Here is a 19,681-nt window from a genome sequence, read left to right as displayed (position 1 = left end):
GCTGAATTTAACGTCTCAAAAGTAAATCCAGCGTATAAGTCAACCCCCATTTTCTGAGAGTTTTTTTTAAGTTTCACGACTCGATTTATATGCAGAAATATACGGTACTTTGATATTGGAGAGTTTACTATGTACATTTTTGAAAAAAACCCAAAAAATAAAATATTCAAAAAAACAGTGATGAAGTGTTTTGAAAGGCTGGTGTTGAAGCATATCAGCTCCTATCTGACATGAATGCATTCTAGATTGCCTATTGTACCAACAGGTCTCCAGAAGATGCCATCTCACTGGCTCTACACAAAGCCCTGGAACACCTTGACAGCAAAGCTCTTCATCAACTACAGTTCTGCATTTAGCACCATTGTCCCCTCAAAACTGATCAGCAAACTCCAAGAACTGGGAGTTAACACCCCAGTGTGTAAATGGATCATGAATTTCCTCACCTCCAGACCGTAATCAGTGAAGATTGATAAGAACTTCTCTTCCAGAATCTTCATCAGTACCGGACCATCACAGGGCTGTGTTCTAAACCACCTTCTCTACTCACTTTACACCTACAACTATGTAGCTTGGTACGACAATAACATTATCTACAAATTCTACGACAGTAGTGGGTTGTATAAAGGATGGGGACGAGTCAGCAGAGAGGATGGAGATTGAAAACGTGGCTGAATGGTGCACCAACAACAACCTTGCAGTCCTGATTGTTGACTTCAGGAAAGGAAAGTCAGAGATATACAATCCAATGATCAATGGGGGATCAGAGGTGGAGGGGGTGAGCAAATTTAGAATTTTTGGAGTTACTATCTCAGATGATCTTTCCTGGACACAACATACCAATGGCATTATGAAGAAAGCACATCAGTGTGTCCTCTTCCTCAGGAATTTGCAGAGGTTTGGTATGACACCAGAAACCCAGGAAAATTTCTACAGAGATGTGGAGGAAAGTGTTTTGACTGACTGCATCACGGTCTGGTATGGGAACACCAATACCCCCGAGTATAAAGCCTTCCAAAAGGTAGTGGACATAGCCCAGGACATCACAAGCAAACTTCTCCCCTTTATTGAGTACATCTACAGGGAACACTGCCATTGGAGGACAACAGCTATCATCAAAAACCCACACCACCCAGCACATGCTCTGTTCTCACTGCTGCCATCAGGAAAGAGGTAGAGGGGCCACAAGACTCACATCACCAGGTTCAGGAACAGCTGCTACCCTGCCATCATCAGACCTCAATGACAAACTCAATCAGAGAATCATTTAAGGACTCTTGGGCACTTTATTGATGTTCTTTTGTCCTCTCTGTAATGCTCAGTCATTTTGTTATCTGTTTACAGTTCTTTTATTTGTTTACATGTTTACGCTCTGTACAGTTTATTTTTTTCACTACTGGTTGCTAACTAACCACCAAAAGATCACTTTTGGTCATCAGCATAAAAGGTAAATTCACCTATTTTTTCACATTTGAGCAGGCAATTATGGGCCTTTTGTGTATAACAACCCCTTTAGACAGACACATAGCTGCAAGAAAAATAGAGGGTTAAGAGGTAGGAATGGATTAGTATTTTGGGTATGAATGGATACAACATTGAGGGCCGAAGGGCCTGTACTGTGCTGTCATAGTCTATGTTCTATGAAATACTTTACCCACGCCCAGCAAATCATAGATGGCAAGATACCTGTTTTGTTGCACAAGTAAATATTTGCAGAGAAGTTGTATTCCTTTTAAGTTCCAACAAAAAGCCAATTATAAAAAAAATAATTTCATTAGTTCTCTTTAGTTAAGAAAGCAAGAGTAAATTCGATAACTTAGAATATAATTCTAATTTATTGTTAACTTGCCAAAACTCTGATCAATTAAAAATAATAACTTTGTACCATATGACATGTTATCGATATGTTTGTTAATTTAGTCCATCATGGCTATCCCTCAAGGTCGAGGATGATAGTCTTCATTGCTATGGGTTCTCATGTGGCTTATGAATCCAATCTTGGAAAGTGGCCCACAGAGCAAATATGCCTGTGTGTGTATTTGTTTAATGTGTACTTGATGTTGCCCTCCAAGAAGCACATGATACTTCACAAATCAATCAACTAGTTCCAACGGCATGAAAACCACGATGATTGGAGCTGATGGATTTGTTGCAGCCTTTGTCCGCTTCACAGCCGTTGAGTTCAAAGTAACTTCGTCCTCCTGTTTCACTATTGAGGTCTTGGTTGGATTGTTCTTTGCCAGGAACCTCACGTTCAACCTTACCGCCACGGGTGGCCCTACCAGGAGCAACGCTCCAGGCAGCCTCGCTCTTGGGATCTCAGAACCACACAAGCTTCTTCACCACGGCAAGGTGACAATCCACAGAATTTAGTCCATATTTCAACTGTAATGTACTTGAGAATATTTCCCTTCTGCTGTGCATCCTGCCCAGAACTGTACAGTATAGGAAAGATTGCTTGCAAAGAATTTTATATGAAAGTTGTTTCCACCTTGATGTCTACTTTCAAAGAATTTTGCCTGGGTTTTCTTGCTGTATTGTGATCTCCACATCACTGGCTTCCCTTGAATAAGTCAAAGCGAGAAGTCAGAGTTTTTTTTATGCCCCCACCCCAACCCTGTGCTCTTCACTCATCTCTATGTCTGCTGCTGTTAGTCATGGCTTTGCCCATGTACATTGATCTTCAAATGCTTCTACAGTAAAATTGTCATTCTTGGATACAAATACCTCTATGCCTTTCTTTGTAACTTTCTTCAGCCCTATATCCTCCCTCCATGTTGTCTTATACTGGTGACTGCATCTTCAGTTATCTGGTCACATCACCCTGAAATAATCTTCCATCTGTTGGAGGCACAAGAGACTTCAGATGCTAACTTTAGCAGATAAGGATCCACCTCCACTCTCAGAGGGAGAGATGGAGTTGGGAGATAATGGCTGGTTGTTGAAAGGAGATGACAGTTAAGGAGAAAGAAATAAAAGGTGCAGATCAAGATCGATGGGGTGAGGGGAGAGTGGAGTTCGGGACAGAGGCGAGAAGATGATAAGTGGAAATACTGGAGGCTGCTGGTGCTACAATCTGTTTGGAAGGTGACATGTCGAACCAGATTAAGGAAGGCTGATGGGTAGATGGAACCAGATATGGGAAGGGAATGAAACTGAGTGATGAGGAAATCAATATGGTTATGGCCATTGAGGACAGAGCTTAGCTGTTCCACAAATACTGTTCTAGTCTACGTTTGTTTCATTGATGTACAGAGACCACTCTGGGATCACTGAGCACCACCCTAACTCCTCCCACTCACCAGGATGCTGGCTATCGCTCTTCTAACGCTCTCAGTCCTGATGCAGGATCTCAACCAAAACGTACATGAGCCCTTTACCTCCACCAATGCTGGTTGACCCGCTGAGCTCCTCTAGCAGATTGTTTTATTGTTCTTTATTCTATTACCTACTCCATCTTTGTCTCCCCTTGCCTTGATCATGTTCTCCTTACATCCTTTGCCTTGACATCAATAAAATACCTTGAGGCTATTTCCTACCCTAAAAGTGCTCGACAATTGTTCTGTTCCCTTGTTTTGGTCTTTATCAACAACTTACCATTCATTTGCATGATTTGTGATTGTTTATTAAGCTGGCAGCGTCTGAAGGTACAGAATTTTGTCTTTCAGATTTCGGCTATTGAATTGGACACAAAAGAGAGCTTCAGTTCTGTTGCAAATGTTTGTGTTGCCATAGCAGACCAAAATGACAACCGGCCAGTGTTTAACCAGGACTACTTTATCCTGGAAGTACCAGAGGATAGCAGAAATGGCTACAATGTGACTTGTATTACGGTAGGAAATTGCAGTGAGAATTAATGAAATGATTATTCATAATACTTGACAGACAGGAAATTTATTTATCTTTTTTTATGTATTCAAAGGCTACAGATGCTGACAGTTCAAGTTTTGGTGAGATAACCTACCAACTTCTAGGATCAGAAAATGTGTAAGTTTCATAAACTTTGCTATAAGCCTGAGGAGCAGAATTGGACCATTTGGCCCATCGAATCTGGTCAGCCATTCGTATCATGCTGTTGTATTTTTTTCTCTAACCCATTCTCCTGCTTTATCCTCTAACCTTTGACACCCTTACTAATTAAGAACCTACCAACCTCCACTTGAAATATACCCAATGACTCAGCCTCCATAGCTTCTCTGTTCTAAAGGGACATCCTTTTATTCTGAGGCTGTGCCCTTTGGTCCAAGACTCTCCCACTACTGGAAACATCTCCATTGCCACTCTATCCAGAACTTTCAATCCCTTTCAGCTCCTTACATCCACGCACATATCCCCCCCTCCCCATCCATGGTGGGATGGTCAATAGGACCAATGTCAAATTACTGTTGGTGTTAATTCTCTTAAATCCAAGTGAGATAAACCTTGTATGAATGCAGTTTTGCCATGATTCATGTTAAATTTTAAGAGTGATGTGGTTAAGGCTGAAATTATGTTGTTTTAGTTTAAACAGAGAGATTTACAGAGGTATTTGTGGTGAATTCATGATCAACCTTAGGAAATGAAATTAAATGATATGATGTTAGTTAAGAATGACCAATCATTGGAACAAATAATTCATAAGTATCATCAAACGTATGTTCCCTTGAGGACCAAACCTCCACTTTAGAATTAAGGATAATGAGGTACAGTAAGAATTGTATTAATTGAAAGAACAAAGTAATAATGTTTCTCAAAAGTGTTATGAGGTAGAAGGCTGTGAAGTGGTTAAAAATTAGTAAAGGATGAAGAGGGAATTGAATAAGATGGATAAAATAGAATATAAGAGATAACAAAACAGATTATAAGTATAGTAAGTGTATAAAGGCAAGAGATTCGTGAAAGCAGTACGGTTTCCTTGGAGGCAGAGACAAAATAAACCTCAAAGCCCAGTTAAGGAAATAGCAACAATGGAAAGCAACTGCTTTGCATCTGATTTCACAGGGGAATGCAAATAACTTATCAGAAATCATGGGGTCCAGTAAGGGTGAAAGTTAAAACAGCTTTGACCAAAAAAAAAGCACTGGAAAAGCTGAACCCCTGTGGAATTGATGGCCTACATTCTCCCGTTGGTTGCCAAGATAAAGGATCTCAGAAATCCCGAGAAAGTAGAGCAGTTTTCTTAAATTAGAAGGCAATAAACATAATGCACAAAAGGAGAAAGAAACTAAACAGAAAAGAATAGCCTGGTTTACCTGACACCAATACTGGTTAAATGGTGGATAATTTTTAATGACGCAGACATACAGCACAGTAACAGGCCCTTCCAGCCCATGAGTCTATGCTGCCCCAATTACACCCGATTAACCTACAACCCTCATGTGTTTTGAAGGTGGGAGGGAACTGAAGCACCTGGAGCAAACCCACATAGACACAGGGAGAACATACAAACTCCTCACAGACAGTGCCACATGCCACATGGAAAGTGAGACAGACCGAACTGGGTCACTGGCCCTGTCACACCACTGCTACACTAACTGTGCTGCCTCCATGGGAAAATCACAATATGATTATCCAAATCGTAGAAGGAAATAGTTTAATATCTTTGTTTAATTGTTCATGTTAAAAACGTTTAGTCCAGAATCAAAACGTTAGCTACTAATCACTTATCAGATATTCATTGATGGTTGTGCTTTGATCATAACAGGTTGCAGATCTTTGATGTGGACCCCCTACTTGGAGTGCTCTTTGTAAAAAATGATACGCTTTTGGACAGGGAGACAAAGCAGCAGTTTTTTGTCACGTTGCAAGCAAGGGATGGTGGAGGTCTTGCAACTCTTGCACAAATAGAGATCTCCATCACTGATGCAAATGACCAAGTGCCTATTTTCCAGAGAAACAGTTACAGGGGTCCGATGCGGGACCAACCGTGTCTGCCTGTCCCGCATCGGACTTGTCAGCCACAAACGAGCCTGCAGCTGACGTGGACTTTTACCCCCTCCATAAATCTTCGTCCGCGAAGCCAAGCCAAAGAAAAAAGTTACAGGGGTTTTATTAAGGAAAACGAAGTTAAAAATATTGTCCAAGTTCAGGTATGGAGTAAGTTCTGAAAAATTCATTCTAATTCTTGGAAGGTGTTTGTAATGCTGCTGTCTTCTGTGTTACTGTGTTCCAACGGAAGGTGTGAGAGTACGATTACTGCATATTGGAATTTTGGAAGTTAAGGACCAATTTGATTGAGGTTTTCAAGATATGGAGAAGCATGGAAAAGTAGCTTATAGAAAAGTCGTGGCTGATTGAGGTCTCAGATTTTGGAATATAATCTTTGTAGGTGTTTAAAAACAAAGAATTTCCAAATAAATTTTGAATCAGTTTGATTTCTTTTTCAATTGCAGTCACTCTTGGACTGATGGAAAGATAAGCATTTATGACGTCTGCAGAATTGTCCCTTGACCTGAAGGGCATTCTCGACATTTCAGAGGGTGGGTAGGAGTTGACTACTCTGGAAGGTCTGGGGGTCGTAGTCAGACCAGTTCAGCTGGGATATCAGAATTATTTCTCTGAAGGCAGTCGATGAACCAAATGGATGTTTGCAATTCTAGATTTCACCTGATTTCAAATATCTCAGTTATCTCAACGGACTTCAAGCACTTCACTGAGTCAACGGTCCAACACTGAGGCTCGGCGCTTCACCAATTGTTCATTGTTCTGCCTGTGATTTGATACCTCTGAACCAAAGTTATTAAGGGACCAATTTTAGCCCTTTTTGTCTAAAAATGTAAACCGATGTGGTTTTCCTTTCTTGGAATTCTGTAGTACTTTAACTACCATATAACTATAATGTTTAGTATAGATTTTCATTGTAAGGATAGTTTTGCATTTGAATTTTCCTGTTGAGAATCAAATTCTTTTTTCAATGCCAAAGGGTTTTTTATTACACAACATTAGGGAGTTGAGCAGGCAAATCTCTCAGAACACCATAGTAAATCCTGCCAAGGGTTGTATTTACAGTCTGTACCTTTCTTCAATGTCATTGGACCCTTCCCTAAATCACCTTTAAATCACTTTGCTCCATTGAGTTGCAAATTAAACCTGCGGTTTCTTACATTGAACAAGAAAGATCGATATGCCGAATAGCATCAAAGATGATTTCTCTCTTTAGTGTTTTGTGTACTAACCAGTGTGGACAACCTAGTCCAAGACCTGCCATGGCTCTGAACATGAAAGGGACAGTAATATATTTCCACTGTGAATACTCTGAGTGTGATACCGCCAGTGGGCTGATAACGCCTCAAACCGTGCATCTTGGCGCCTCACAGTTTGGCGGGCAGCAACCTCCTTTGAAGAAGACCGCAGAGCCCGCCTCACTGACGGAGGGCAGAGGAGGAAGGGCCCAGCACCCGGCCCCAGCCAACCAATTTTCCCTTGCAGCCGCTGCAATCGTGTCTGCCTGTCCCGCATCGGACTTGTCGGCCACAAACGAGCCTGCAGCTGACGTGGACTTTTTACCCCCTCCATAAATCTTCGTCCGCGAAGCCAAGCCAAAGAAGACTTCAGAATCCTCTGAAAGAATTTTAATATTTAATAAAGATCACATTACCCAGAGGATTGAAGAATAATAAAATGTTTATTCGTTTATTGACAAGTGACAATTGCAGCATGGTGGTTGATTTCCAACAACTCACAGTAATCCTTACGCATTTGTTTCACTTTGAGCTGTGCCCTCCACCTGATCAAGTTGTGAAACCAGACAACTCCTCTTCACCCAAGTTTCTCCTCTCTCCTTTTGATTTTGTGGTGGAATTCCCCATTTGCTGGTGAATTTAGAGGTATGGGGGACACTCAAATCTATCACCAATTCAGCTACAACCAGCAACTCCCTTGTCTGATCATTCAAAGGACTCTCACACCTCAGGTGCCCAATTTGGAAACGATATCTGACTAATTTCAAAGTGAATGCGGGGTGGTGGTGGGTGCAAATGAATTAAAGAAGCTGTTCTACACAGCAAACTCTCCAATTTCTCAGCAAAAAGATGCATGATTTAGCAAAACCTCTGCTCTGGTTATATTCCCATTCCACTGATAATTGTGTTCATAATTTCATGGAATACCACCCAGGGCTGTGCTGGCAAAACCAAGACAGCTGATTGCTACACACTGGTTCTAACCCATTTTGAATGAGATTTCTAATAAACATTTTTGACAAAGCAATGAGCCCTAATTTCTTTCAAACCAGTATTTATTAAACATTATTTATTATACTTGGGATGAACTGTTCCAAGCAATCGACTTCATCAGTGCAGGGTTTTTGATTTCGTATGATTCACTATAATTTGGACCATATATTGGTTCGGCATGGCATATTCCCAGCTCACTATCCTTGGGGATGGTGAGGTTCAGACAATGGAATTTCAATGAAAGTGGCAAACTTACAAGGCCTTGACAGGACAGAGAAAGAACAGAGCCTAATCCATGCAAGATTTCTCCACCACAAAAGGTTCAGTCTGCAGGCAGATGAAGGCCCATCAGCTTTGCACATTGTCCCTGTTTCCCTCTCCAAAGAATGTCACTTCAGCAGTTGAGTATTTCTAGCATTTTCTATTCTGTTTCAGATTTTAAGCATTGCAGCTAGCCATGAAAGCAGAACCTTTGGCCCAATTCAGAATCAGAATAAGAATTTATTGCCATGAATGTGCCACAAAATTCGTAGTTTTGTGGCAACATTACAGTACAAGTAAAGAAGGCAAAAAAGAGAGAAAGTGAGATAGCGTCTGTGGTTCACTGTCCATTCAGAAATCTGATGGCAAAAGGGAAGAAGCTGTCCTTGTACCGCTGGATGTTCATCTTCAGGCTCCTGTACCTCTTACCTTTCCCAATGGCAGCAGTGTGAAGTGGGTCTGGGTGATGGAGGTCCTTGAGGATAGAGGCAGTTTACTTAAGACACCGCTTCTTGTAGATTGCCTCCATGGAGTGGAGACTAATGTCTATAATAACGCTGGCTGAGTTCACAAAACTCTAGTTTTTTCTTGTCCTGTGCATTGACACCTCCATACCAGGCAGTAATGCAACCAATCAGAATGCTCTCCAAAGTACATTTAATTACACGGTACATGGTACAATTAATTCACACTGACCAAGAAGCTTCCCTGAGTTCATCTCATTTGTTTGTGTTTGGCCAATATCAATTTGAACCTCTCCTATCCATTCACCTGTCCAAACATTGCAATAATTTCTGCTTCTACCATTTCCTCTGACAAGCTTGTTTCCTATACCCCCCCCCCCAGCCCCCCCACCGTTTGTAAACCTTATCCTTCTGATCCCCATTAAATCTTTCCCCTCTCACTTTAAACTTGGCCAAGTTTTCGACTCTCCTACCCTGGAAAAAATGAATGTGACCATCCACTTTATCAATGCCCCTCATGATTTTATTAACCTCCATAAGGACATCCCTCTGCCTCCTTCTCTCCAAGGAAAACAGTCCCAGCAATCCAATTTCTCCCTCTAACTCAAGTGCTCCAGTTCTGGGAACATCCTTGTGAATCTTTTCAGCACCCTTTCTAACTTCAGTTAGAATGGCGACCAGAACGGCATACAATGGCATGAGTGCAGTCTCAACAGCATCTTGTACAGCTGTAACATGATGTTCCAACTCTTGCATTCAATCGGCAACCTTTGATGGCCCAGTTGTAAGGAAGTATCAGGAAAGAAAAGCATTCAAGTGAACACTGTAATCTCCATACAATATGATGTCTCTACAATTTGAACAGAAAGAGGAGCAGGAGTAGGCCATTCCGCCCCCTTAAGCCTGTTCCACCTTCTAATATAACCATGGCTGTTCTGCCCCAGGCTTCATTTCCTCTTCTGTCCCAGTTCTTCAAGGCATTTAATTCCCTGATCCATCAATTATCTCTTTAATTCTCCAAGGATCATAACACCCACAGCCCTTTTTTGTTTTTGTTATAATAGTCTGCAAAAAAAATGCAATAACCACAGGCCTTTTCATGTTGACATTTTTGAAGTTCTGTAGTTTCACAATGCTACAATATTGATGAATATATAATTAATTTACAATGAAATACTTTACTCATTCACTTCCTGTCTCAGTGATATAAAGTGATTGAAAGTAAATTAATAGCACAATACACAAATGCTCTGGAGAAACTCCGCAGGTCATGCAGCATCCATAGGAAGTAAAGGGCAACCAATGGTTCGGGTCTGATGCTGCGCGTTCTGTGGAGTTTCTCCATCATATTGTATATTGCACTCAACCCCAGCATCTGCAGACTTTGTTTAAGTCAATTAACAGTCAATTACATATCTCATCTGAGTTCGTCCAAATTCTATCAGATGCGTCTTTTAAATGCTGATGTTAGTTTTACAAAATACAAGAGGTTTAGTTCTTTTTTTTTCCACTGTGGGCAGACACTTAGATTTGGGATTGCTGCAACAAAATTCAAGTGTTAATATAGGGATACTTGCCTACCCTCAGGTAAAGGGAACACAAAATGCTCTCAGATACAGTAATGCTTAGCCACTAAATCATCTGACACAATGTTTGCCTTCAAGTAAGTTGCAGCTTTTACTTCAAGTTACTGGGACAAAAAAAAAATTAAAGCAGATTTGAAGAAATGGAAAGATTTACCCTTAACTTTAATAGGAAGGTGAATTGTATTAAGATGAATATTTTTCCATGAATACAGTATCTTTTTCAGTCTATTCCTTGTTTTTTATCAAAATCTTTTTTAAAGAATTAAATTCAGCCATTCGTTTATTTTGGTGGAAGAGTAAACTATCTAGTTTCATTGCAAAAATTGACTTGGAAATATCCATTAGGAGGTCTTCAGTTACCTAATTTTGAAAATTATTATGAGGCAGCACAAGTGAAATTCATTAACTGTTAATCACAATATTTTAATTTTCTTTTAATTAATTTTCATATATGTTGTATTGAGGTATTTTAATCTTTGTATAAGGCCTTAGTAGTTTGTAGAAATAGGGATAGTTTGGGTTTTTTAGGGGGTTGGGGTTGGTTATTAATTTACTAATTTAAGATTATCTATTTTACTCACATATTTTTGTAGTAAAAGGGGTTTTATCTTCTTGTTTGTGTATTATTCTTTTTTTAAATATTATAAATAAAGTTTAAAAAAAGTTACTGGCACAAAACGGATTGGCCAAACAGTTTCATCTTCCACTTAAGCTGATAAAAAATTCATGTTCGTGTGCTTTATCATTTCCAGGCTTTTGACAAGGACCAGGAGAATTCTCCAAACAATGAAATCACTTACAAAATCATTAATGGAGATCTCCTAAAATATTTTAAAATTGATGGTTCCAGTGGGATGATATCTGTAGTCAAACCACTGGACAGAGAATCCATGGATGCCTCTTTGAATGGAATTATTAATCTCATTGTGCAAGCCAACGATGATGGTTATCCAACTCTGAGCTCCACAGTGCAAGTTACCATCACAGTGGAGGTATGATAACTAACCACAATCATTCTCTGAGATAACTACTGCTGTTCATCAATTGTCCTTGAGCAGAGGATCTGATGAAAAGCTAACCTCATTGGTGAGTCTGCATTAACAGGTAAGGACACCATCTTTTCCTCCTCCAAAGGATATTAGTGGACCAAATTGTTTTTCAACAACAATCCAATAATTTCATGACCACTATTGCAAAGACCAGCTTTAACTCAGATTTCATTTAATTACTTGAATTTAAATGATCTAGAAGCTGAGTTTGAACTGAAACTTATATCAGAGTAGTCCAGGTTTAAGTCCGATAATTCAACCAGTGTATTATTCTCCAATAATTATTTACATTTGAGTGGAATTTTCATGCCAGCATCCCCAAATAGTCTAGAGTTTGAGGCACAATGGTGATATTTCACTTCTCATCTAGTTCTGTCTTAACATTAAGTCATTACAGGTGTCTTGGGACTTTCAGGTCAATTAACACTCATAAAAGTGTTCAGTTTCAAAATTAAATGAATGGCTTTCAAGGTTGATTTACATCCATAAGGATCTTGAAATCTTTAGTTTAATGACCTCCCAAAAGAGGGTAGAAAAAGTGAAGGAGAAATTTATCTTCATTGGCTGCCAGTTCGGCAAAACTTCTCACATTCCACTCACTTCAATGGAGAAGAGCAACCAGCAGCGATCCCACTGAGGAGAAGGAGGAGGAAAATTGTTACACTTTCTGCTGATATTCCACGCATACTCTCCCAAGATAATCAGGGGAAACCCAGGCCTCCCTTCTTTTCTTACACACAATCATTCTGTCCATCTGTACATTCCCTCAATCTCTTCCATTGTCTATTATTGCTCATCCCTTTCTTTCCCCCATTCAGGTTGTTTCTCAAGGCCCCATTTTGAAAAAAAAATGCATATTTAACTCTCAAAATGTGTCTCAAGAAAGGTTCATGTTTAAGCTTTTTTTTAAAAAATAATCATTGAAAATAACAAATTCAAGATTATTTGAGTTCCAGACAAAAATTCACACCAGCGCACATTTGGAAATTATTCACAGCACATTTCCTCAGACAGTGGCTTGCTGGGAATTAGAGGCTGAGATATTCAGTGTAACGTTTTTTTCAATTCATTTTTTGATTTGAATATTGCTGTCAAAACCAGCATTTGTGATACATCTCTAACTAGCCTTGAGACGATTATGTGTAACCGTTACAATCCTTCTGGTGAAAGGCAATTGGTGAGAAGTTCCAAGATTTAGACCCAACAACAATTAAGGAATAGCAATGTACTTCCAAGTCAGAATGGTGTGTGGTCTGGAGAGGATCTTGTATATAGTGGTGAGGGCCATCTCTTTTGACTTCGGAGGTTGAGCATTTGGATTGCAGTATCAGAGGAGCCTTTGCAAGGAATTCATGTGCATTTTGCAGATAGCAGACACAGTGTGCTAGTAGTAGAAGGAGGGAATGTTTAGAATGGGTTGATGAGTTGGAATGCCAATCAAGTGGGGTGCTTGGTTAAAGGGAGTTAGAGATGCCTTCATCCAGAACAATGTTGACTATTCCATCACAAGATTGACACGTGCCTTGCAGATGATCAAAAGTTTCAGCAAGGAGAGTGAGATGAGAATCAATTCACATTGTGAGTAGTCCTTCAGCTTTCAAAAGGGTGTGCTGGGGAAAAATAATAATAAAATGATACATTGTGGAGAATTTTTTAATTGATCGAATCATATTACATATGATGAAATATGTAATTTTTGATAAATGCATTTACACGGCAAAAGAAACTAAGATGCTTGGTTGCTCATAATCGAAGTTCGTGAAAGATTGAGGACGGAGGCCTCCCTTTGTAATAACTCATACTTAGAATCAGTCTTGAGGTTCGTCTTAATTTATCTTAAGAGTTCAAATTGTGTGCCTTGACATTTAATATTGATTTTTTTTTAAATTTTTTTATTTTTCACACCATAAATCACATTAGCCATGATACACACTTTTTCTTTTTCACACATATAGAGTGACTTTTTCTCCCCCCCCCTCCCTCCTCCCAAGCCACCCCCCCACCACCCCCCCCTCATCCATTTTAGGTATACAATCTAGGTTGGATTAAACCAGTCAGACAATGTTGTCATTCAACAAAAATACACCAGAAATTCTACTGATTCCATTCTTTTCTTTCCTTCTCCTTCCATCAACTTAGGTAATGTTTGTCCCCGGTAGGTTTTCGCTATTGTATTTAATGTATTTAATATTGATTGATGATGAATTAATTCCAAATCAATATTAGAAACTTCAACGGTTAGAGATTTGATTCATTTTGAAAGCTCTAGCCTCTAATTTCATCTCACTCTGTATCAAGCCATTAGGGGTTTACAAATTGGATTGTGACATGAGTTTAAGCTGCTAATTTGGCAGGTTATTTACCCGTATACAGGCCAATTGGTGGGTAGAATTTCTGTTAGTATTGCACATCTGAGGTGAATTGTCTACCCATGTACATGCGCTGTGCAGCTTCTGCTGGTTGATGTGTAGAAAATGACATCGACGCTTGCGTACAACGGCCGTCTTCCTTACTCATAATCCCCCATGCCGCTGGAACACCAAAACGGTTCCAGCAGCGTGAGGGATTATGGGTACGAAGGACGGCCATTGCTCCTGGCCCAACTCTGCTTCCCGCCGGCCCACTCTGCTCCCCTGACAGCCCACTCTTTTCCCTGCTGATCCACTCCGCTCCCCTGACAGCCCACTCTGCTCTCTGCCGGCCTGACAGCATTCGCCTACCGGCCAAACAGCATTGCCCCCCTCCGTCCGCAACAGCATTCTCCCCCGGCCCCGACAGTGTTCCGACTCTGCACTTGCCCTGGCCCCAACAGCGACCCCACCCCCCCCCCCCCCCCACCCCAGTTCCATGACCACCCCAGCCACTTACTTTTTGGAGGCCAACACAGGAAACAGGGGATTCCCTGCGGGGCCTCCAGCGACACGGTGAATGTGTGACACATTACTCACCATGTCACCGAAGGGGCGGGGGTTCACTTAAATTGCCCTGTCGCTGTTCGACTGGGGAATTTAGGGTCCCATTACACAGGTAGGTTACATGGGTCACGAGCAGCCCCAGTTTGTAAATGCCCATTGTCTAAGACTGATCCCACCATCAACATCCCATTTGCCACCAGGATGATCTTCCAACCCTGTGAAACCCACTTAAGGCAGTTTTCACCTTCTCTAATGCTGTCTAGTATTCATGACTCTCCTATAGACATGATTTAATAAAACAAAACAGCAGGTTTACAGGCAATTTCAGTTCTGAAAACATCTTGGAAATCTACTTTACCATATTGTTTAATTTCATTCATGGAAGATGTGTAATCGTTGAATAACACAATATATTAACAATAAATGCTTAAAAAGTATATTTCAATCAAATGGATAAACAATTGTTAATATTCCTATATTATAGGACGTGAATGACAATGGCCCAGTTTTTAACCAAAGCATATATTTTGTTACTATTCCTGAAGACCAGCAGGGTAAGAACTGTTGATGAGATAGTGATATAATTAAATTCTAAGTGATATAAATTCATCATTTGTCATTTGCATTAAACATATTTATTGTAACAGCTCTGTGTTGCCTGCAATTGCGACAAATTAAAGTTGCCAGTGAATACATGAGGATGAATTTTCTTGTGAGGTTATCTCCAAATAATGCACTAATTTAAATGTAGTGCTGAGTTCCTCAATCCTCCAGTGTTGTGAAATGAACCATCCTTATTTGTCTATATGTAAGACTGGTCAGGTGACATTTTCTTTTGGATAGTTATTCACACAAACAGAAAATGTGGAATCCCACAGTGTGAAAACAAAATTGAAATCTTGGCACATTCCATTGAGGTGGTTTATATGTCACAGAATAGTTGATGACAATGAAAAGAAAGATTTGTATTTATACAGTCACTTGCTTTGCCTTGGGATATTCCAGATTTTTTCAAGGCCAATGAAGAGGGGGCATTTTTGTAATGTTATAGGTTAATTGCAGCATTTGGGGCAGCATGGGCTCATGGGCCGGATGGTCCTGTTACCGTGCAGTAGGTCTAAATTTAAACATTTAAATTTACAGATCAAAACTTTAAATTTAAGGACACCAAGTACATCTTCCTGGTTCTTTGAGACCACATCAACAAATTTGATTTGCTTAGGCACAGCAGTTCCACACTTTAATTAGCTGTGAAGTGCCTTCAGATGTGCTGAGATCATGGAAGATGCAGATCATTTTCTTTACCAAAGTGTGCTGATTCATGATCTGAACTTTCAGATGGATTTCACTTGTGCTTTTGTATACCTACAAAAGCCTATGTTGCCAAGGTTTTGAAAGGAAACCCATATTCTGCACTAGGGCAGGATCCCCTCAGGAATTTGAGGCCAGTGCCCCATTTTTCTTGAGAGGATGCACTAGATATTTCATCCTTTTCTTCAACCTTCACTGATCACATTCTCCTGCCAATCTCAGGTGCTGTTTTGACTGTGGCCATGAATTCTGCAGTTACCATTAGTAAGACAAGCTTCTCTTCTGATAACTGATCCACTGTGCTACTGAAGCTGTAAATTCCAAGAGTAATTTTAAAACAGGTTTCACATTTTGGAAAAAGTTTACAACCATAAGTTGTGAACAATATTAGCAATTTTTGTTGCTTGAGTTGATTTAGTGTAATCACAGTTTGTATCAGTGGAAGAACTGGGTATTTTGTGTACAGCAGAATTCAAGTAATCCTTAAAATAGTGTGACTTATTTATTTAAATACTGCATGGGCTTCTAAATGAAAATCTTCAACCGAAAACAAAATAAACATAGAGAATTTGAATATTTTGTTTTATGATGTGAACACAGTTTACCAAACAATTTTAATTGAAATGTCATTTTATTTTATTCTAGATCAGTGTGTTTTTGAGGTATGGGCAGTGGACATTGACGTAACTGATTCAAACAGGCTGGTAACATACAAAATTCAAGATGGAGCAAGAGGCCAGTTTATTATCGGTTCTGGCAAAGGAGAGGTGCCACAGTCTGCATGTCTATATGTTATTCCAGAGACCAGGCTTGACTTTGATAGTGGACTGCAGAAATATAGCCTTACTGTAGTAGCCATTGATTCTGGGATCAATCCAAAGACTAGCTACACAACCATCAAAGTGAATATTTCAGACGTAAATGACGAGGCTCTCATTCTAAATGAAAGTTCACTCTCTGATGTGTCTGTGAGTGAAAATGGAAGGATCAATGCAACCATCTTTACAATCCAGGTTTTTGACCCAGATGCAGATGCAGAATTACACTTCTTTATGAGAGGAACTGAATGTCTTGATGAGAAGGGGACAAGGCTGAACAGTTCAATTTGCAAAAACTGGTTCCGATTGACAGAGCGGTCTGGGTCTTTGGTCTACAGTGGCCTTGTAGACCGTGAAAGTGTTCAAGGAGTTTGGCTCAAAGTACAAGTGGTGGACTACAACACTGTGCATTCTACAAACATGAGTGAGGAAGGTCAGCTCTGTTTTAATAAGGCTCTTGAAACTCCTGATGTTCTTTTCCTGTGATATATATCCTGTGATGAAGGAAAGTTGTTTTTTCTGGAGTAGAAACCTGAGACTAGTGATGTGCCACAGGGTTTAGTGCGGGCCCCATTGCTGTTGGTCCATCTGTATTAATGATTCAGATGAAAATGTACATGGTATGATTTGCAAGTTTGTGGATGGCCCTCAAGTGCCTGGTATTGCAGATAGTGAAGATGTTTGCCTAAGTTTGCAGCAGGACCCCGATAAATTGGGCAGGTGAGAGGAATGGTTGATGTAAATTAATACAGAGAAATCTGAGGTGATACATTTGGGAGGGATAACTAGCGTATGACATGCCCGTCCTCCACAATGGGGAGGGGGATGAGGATGAGGAGGCCACAGGGGAATGTGCCCATGGTCACTCTGAGAACTCAGATCCAGGCTTCTCAGCCAAAGAACTGACCCAATTAGTGGATCGGTACCACCAGGTATGTTGTAGAGCAGCGGGATCCACAAGTACAGACACATAGTACCTTGAAAGTGGCATTGTGGGTAGATAAGGTGGTCAAAAAGGCTTTCAGCATATTGGCCTTCAGCAGTCTGAGTACTGAGTAGAGAAGCTAGGAGGTCATGTTGCAGTTCTATAAGACATTGATGATCCGTTTTGGTTACCATGCTGCAGGATAGATGTCCAGCTGGCGAGGATGCAGAGAAGATTAATGAGGATGTTACCAGAGCTATGGGGAGAGGTAGAGCAGGCCTTATTCCTTGGAGCATGGAAGAATGAGGGGTGATCTCATAGAGGAATACAAAATCGGGTGAACACACAGTCTTTTGCCCAGTGAAGGGGAATCAGTAAACTGAACACATAGGTTTAAGATAGGGAGGAGATCATTTAACAGGAACCTGAGGAGTAACTTTATTATGCAGAGAGAAGAGAGTGTATGGAATGGGCTGCCAGAAGAAGAGTACTATTACAATATTTAAGAAACAAATGGACAGATACATGGATAGGATGGGTTTGCTAGGATATTGGACAACCGCAGGCAGGTGGGACCAATGGGGGTGAGACAATTTGAGCATTTGTTAAGAATTTGCCAGTATTAACATTAATTACACATTTGCATTTTTCAGGACATATTAACATTATCATCACTGATGAAAATGACAACACACCTGTATTTTCGGGAACAAAAAATATAAAAGGTGAGTGATGATTATGAACATTAATGAAAAGAACAATTAGCAAACGATGGAATTTATTAATTTGACTCTGCTTTTGCAAAGAAAACAGTGGGAACAACAGTCTTAACTTCAGTACTTATCTTTTGATTCAGGATGACACAGAATTGATAGCATAGGAGTAGGCCTGTCAGTTAGAGTGATTCATGTGTCAGCAATAATTGTGATTTACCAGAGATTATACTTCCATTCTGTTTTAGCAAGGCATAATTTAAAGTTCAATCATTGCACAGAAAGAGTATAAAATCCCACTTAGCTAAAGGCCTACAAACCCTGGGGCCTTGACTTCCAGAAGGCAAAGGTTAGGATTCCGCATGGCATCAAGTGGCGATCTGCATTATTATCGAATCTTCTATCTTGCCAAAAAATCTGATCACTGAATGTATCACAGCCGAGTTTACTGGCAGTGCCATATTGCTCAGTCACGTCAAGTACCAGATGTGGGATAGGTAGCACCACACAACTAATTTGGAGCTCCCATATGGTGAAGTCTTGCTCATATAGTGCAGGAAATAAGGGGTTCACTTCAGTCCTACTGACACAGACGAAACCAACCCTACTCCACTTGCTACCAGAGAACATATAGGTTTAATATTTTGGACCACAACATACTACAGCCATTTCTTGATTTATGAAAGGCTGGATGAAGTGCATATTGAATATTTTGGTGCAGTGTTTGCTGAAGTGCAAAGAGCAGAATGCTATATATTATCGTGAAAATTAGATTCATGAATCAAAGACATAAACTAAAAGAGTTGGTGATATTATTGTGAAAATCTGTGTTGCGAATATTTGTAAATCACAGAATTTCTGTCGTTGCAAACAAAACAAACTACAAACTAAATACCTTCAGGCATTCAGAGTCTCCAAATACAATTCCCTCCTAAAGGGCAACATGGTTAGTGTAGCAATTAATACAATACTTACAGTGCTAGTGACCTGGGTTCAAATCCGGTGCTGTCTATAAGGAGTTTGAATGTTCTCTTCGTGTCTGCTTTGTTAGACATGGGGAGAACATTCAGATGTTAAATTTAGACATACGTACAACACAGTAACAGGCCATTTCAGCCCATGAATCCGTGCTGCCCAATTTACACCCAATTAACCTATACTCCTGGTACATTTCGAACGGTGGATGGAAACCAGAGCCCTTTGGGAAAACACATAGCAGACATGGGGAGAACATACAAACTCCTTATAGACAGCGTGGGATTCATACACTGGTCCCGATCGCTAGCACTATAAAGGGGTGCTAACCACTTCTCCAACTTCTCACCCTTCAAAATATTTGGTGTATTTGGGCGGCATGGGCTCATGAGTCGGAAGGCCTGTTTCTGTGCTGTATGTTTAAATTTAAAATTTCAATTTTAAATTCTTTGCCTCCATTAAGCATAGTTTTTAGATTAGCTATTCAGGCCAAAGAGCCTAAATAAATGCTGCG

The 19,681-nt window shown here is 40.2% G+C and overlaps 1 protein-coding gene across 1 annotated transcript in view; it reads left to right on the top strand.

Annotated features, from left to right (window-relative positions):
- The window catches only part of LOC138751475 (cadherin-related family member 2-like), a 195,237-nt gene that overhangs the window by 77,071 nt on the left and 98,485 nt on the right, over nt 1-19,681 (top strand). Inside the window, 8 exon segments of the mRNA XM_069913802.1 lie at nt 3,666-3,830; nt 3,920-3,984; nt 5,681-5,874; nt 6,007-6,065; nt 11,214-11,453; nt 14,910-14,979; nt 16,382-16,987; nt 18,133-18,204. Coding sequence (XP_069769903.1) covers nt 3,666-3,830; nt 3,920-3,984; nt 5,681-5,874; nt 6,007-6,065; nt 11,214-11,453; nt 14,910-14,979; nt 16,382-16,987; nt 18,133-18,204 — 1,471 coding nt within the window.

This window comes from Narcine bancroftii, chromosome 1 (genome assembly GCF_036971445.1).
Source record: "Narcine bancroftii isolate sNarBan1 chromosome 1, sNarBan1.hap1, whole genome shotgun sequence".
Classification (NCBI taxonomy): Eukaryota; Metazoa; Chordata; class Chondrichthyes; order Torpediniformes; family Narcinidae; genus Narcine; species Narcine bancroftii.
This window is presented reverse-complemented; position numbering and strand designations above follow the sequence as displayed.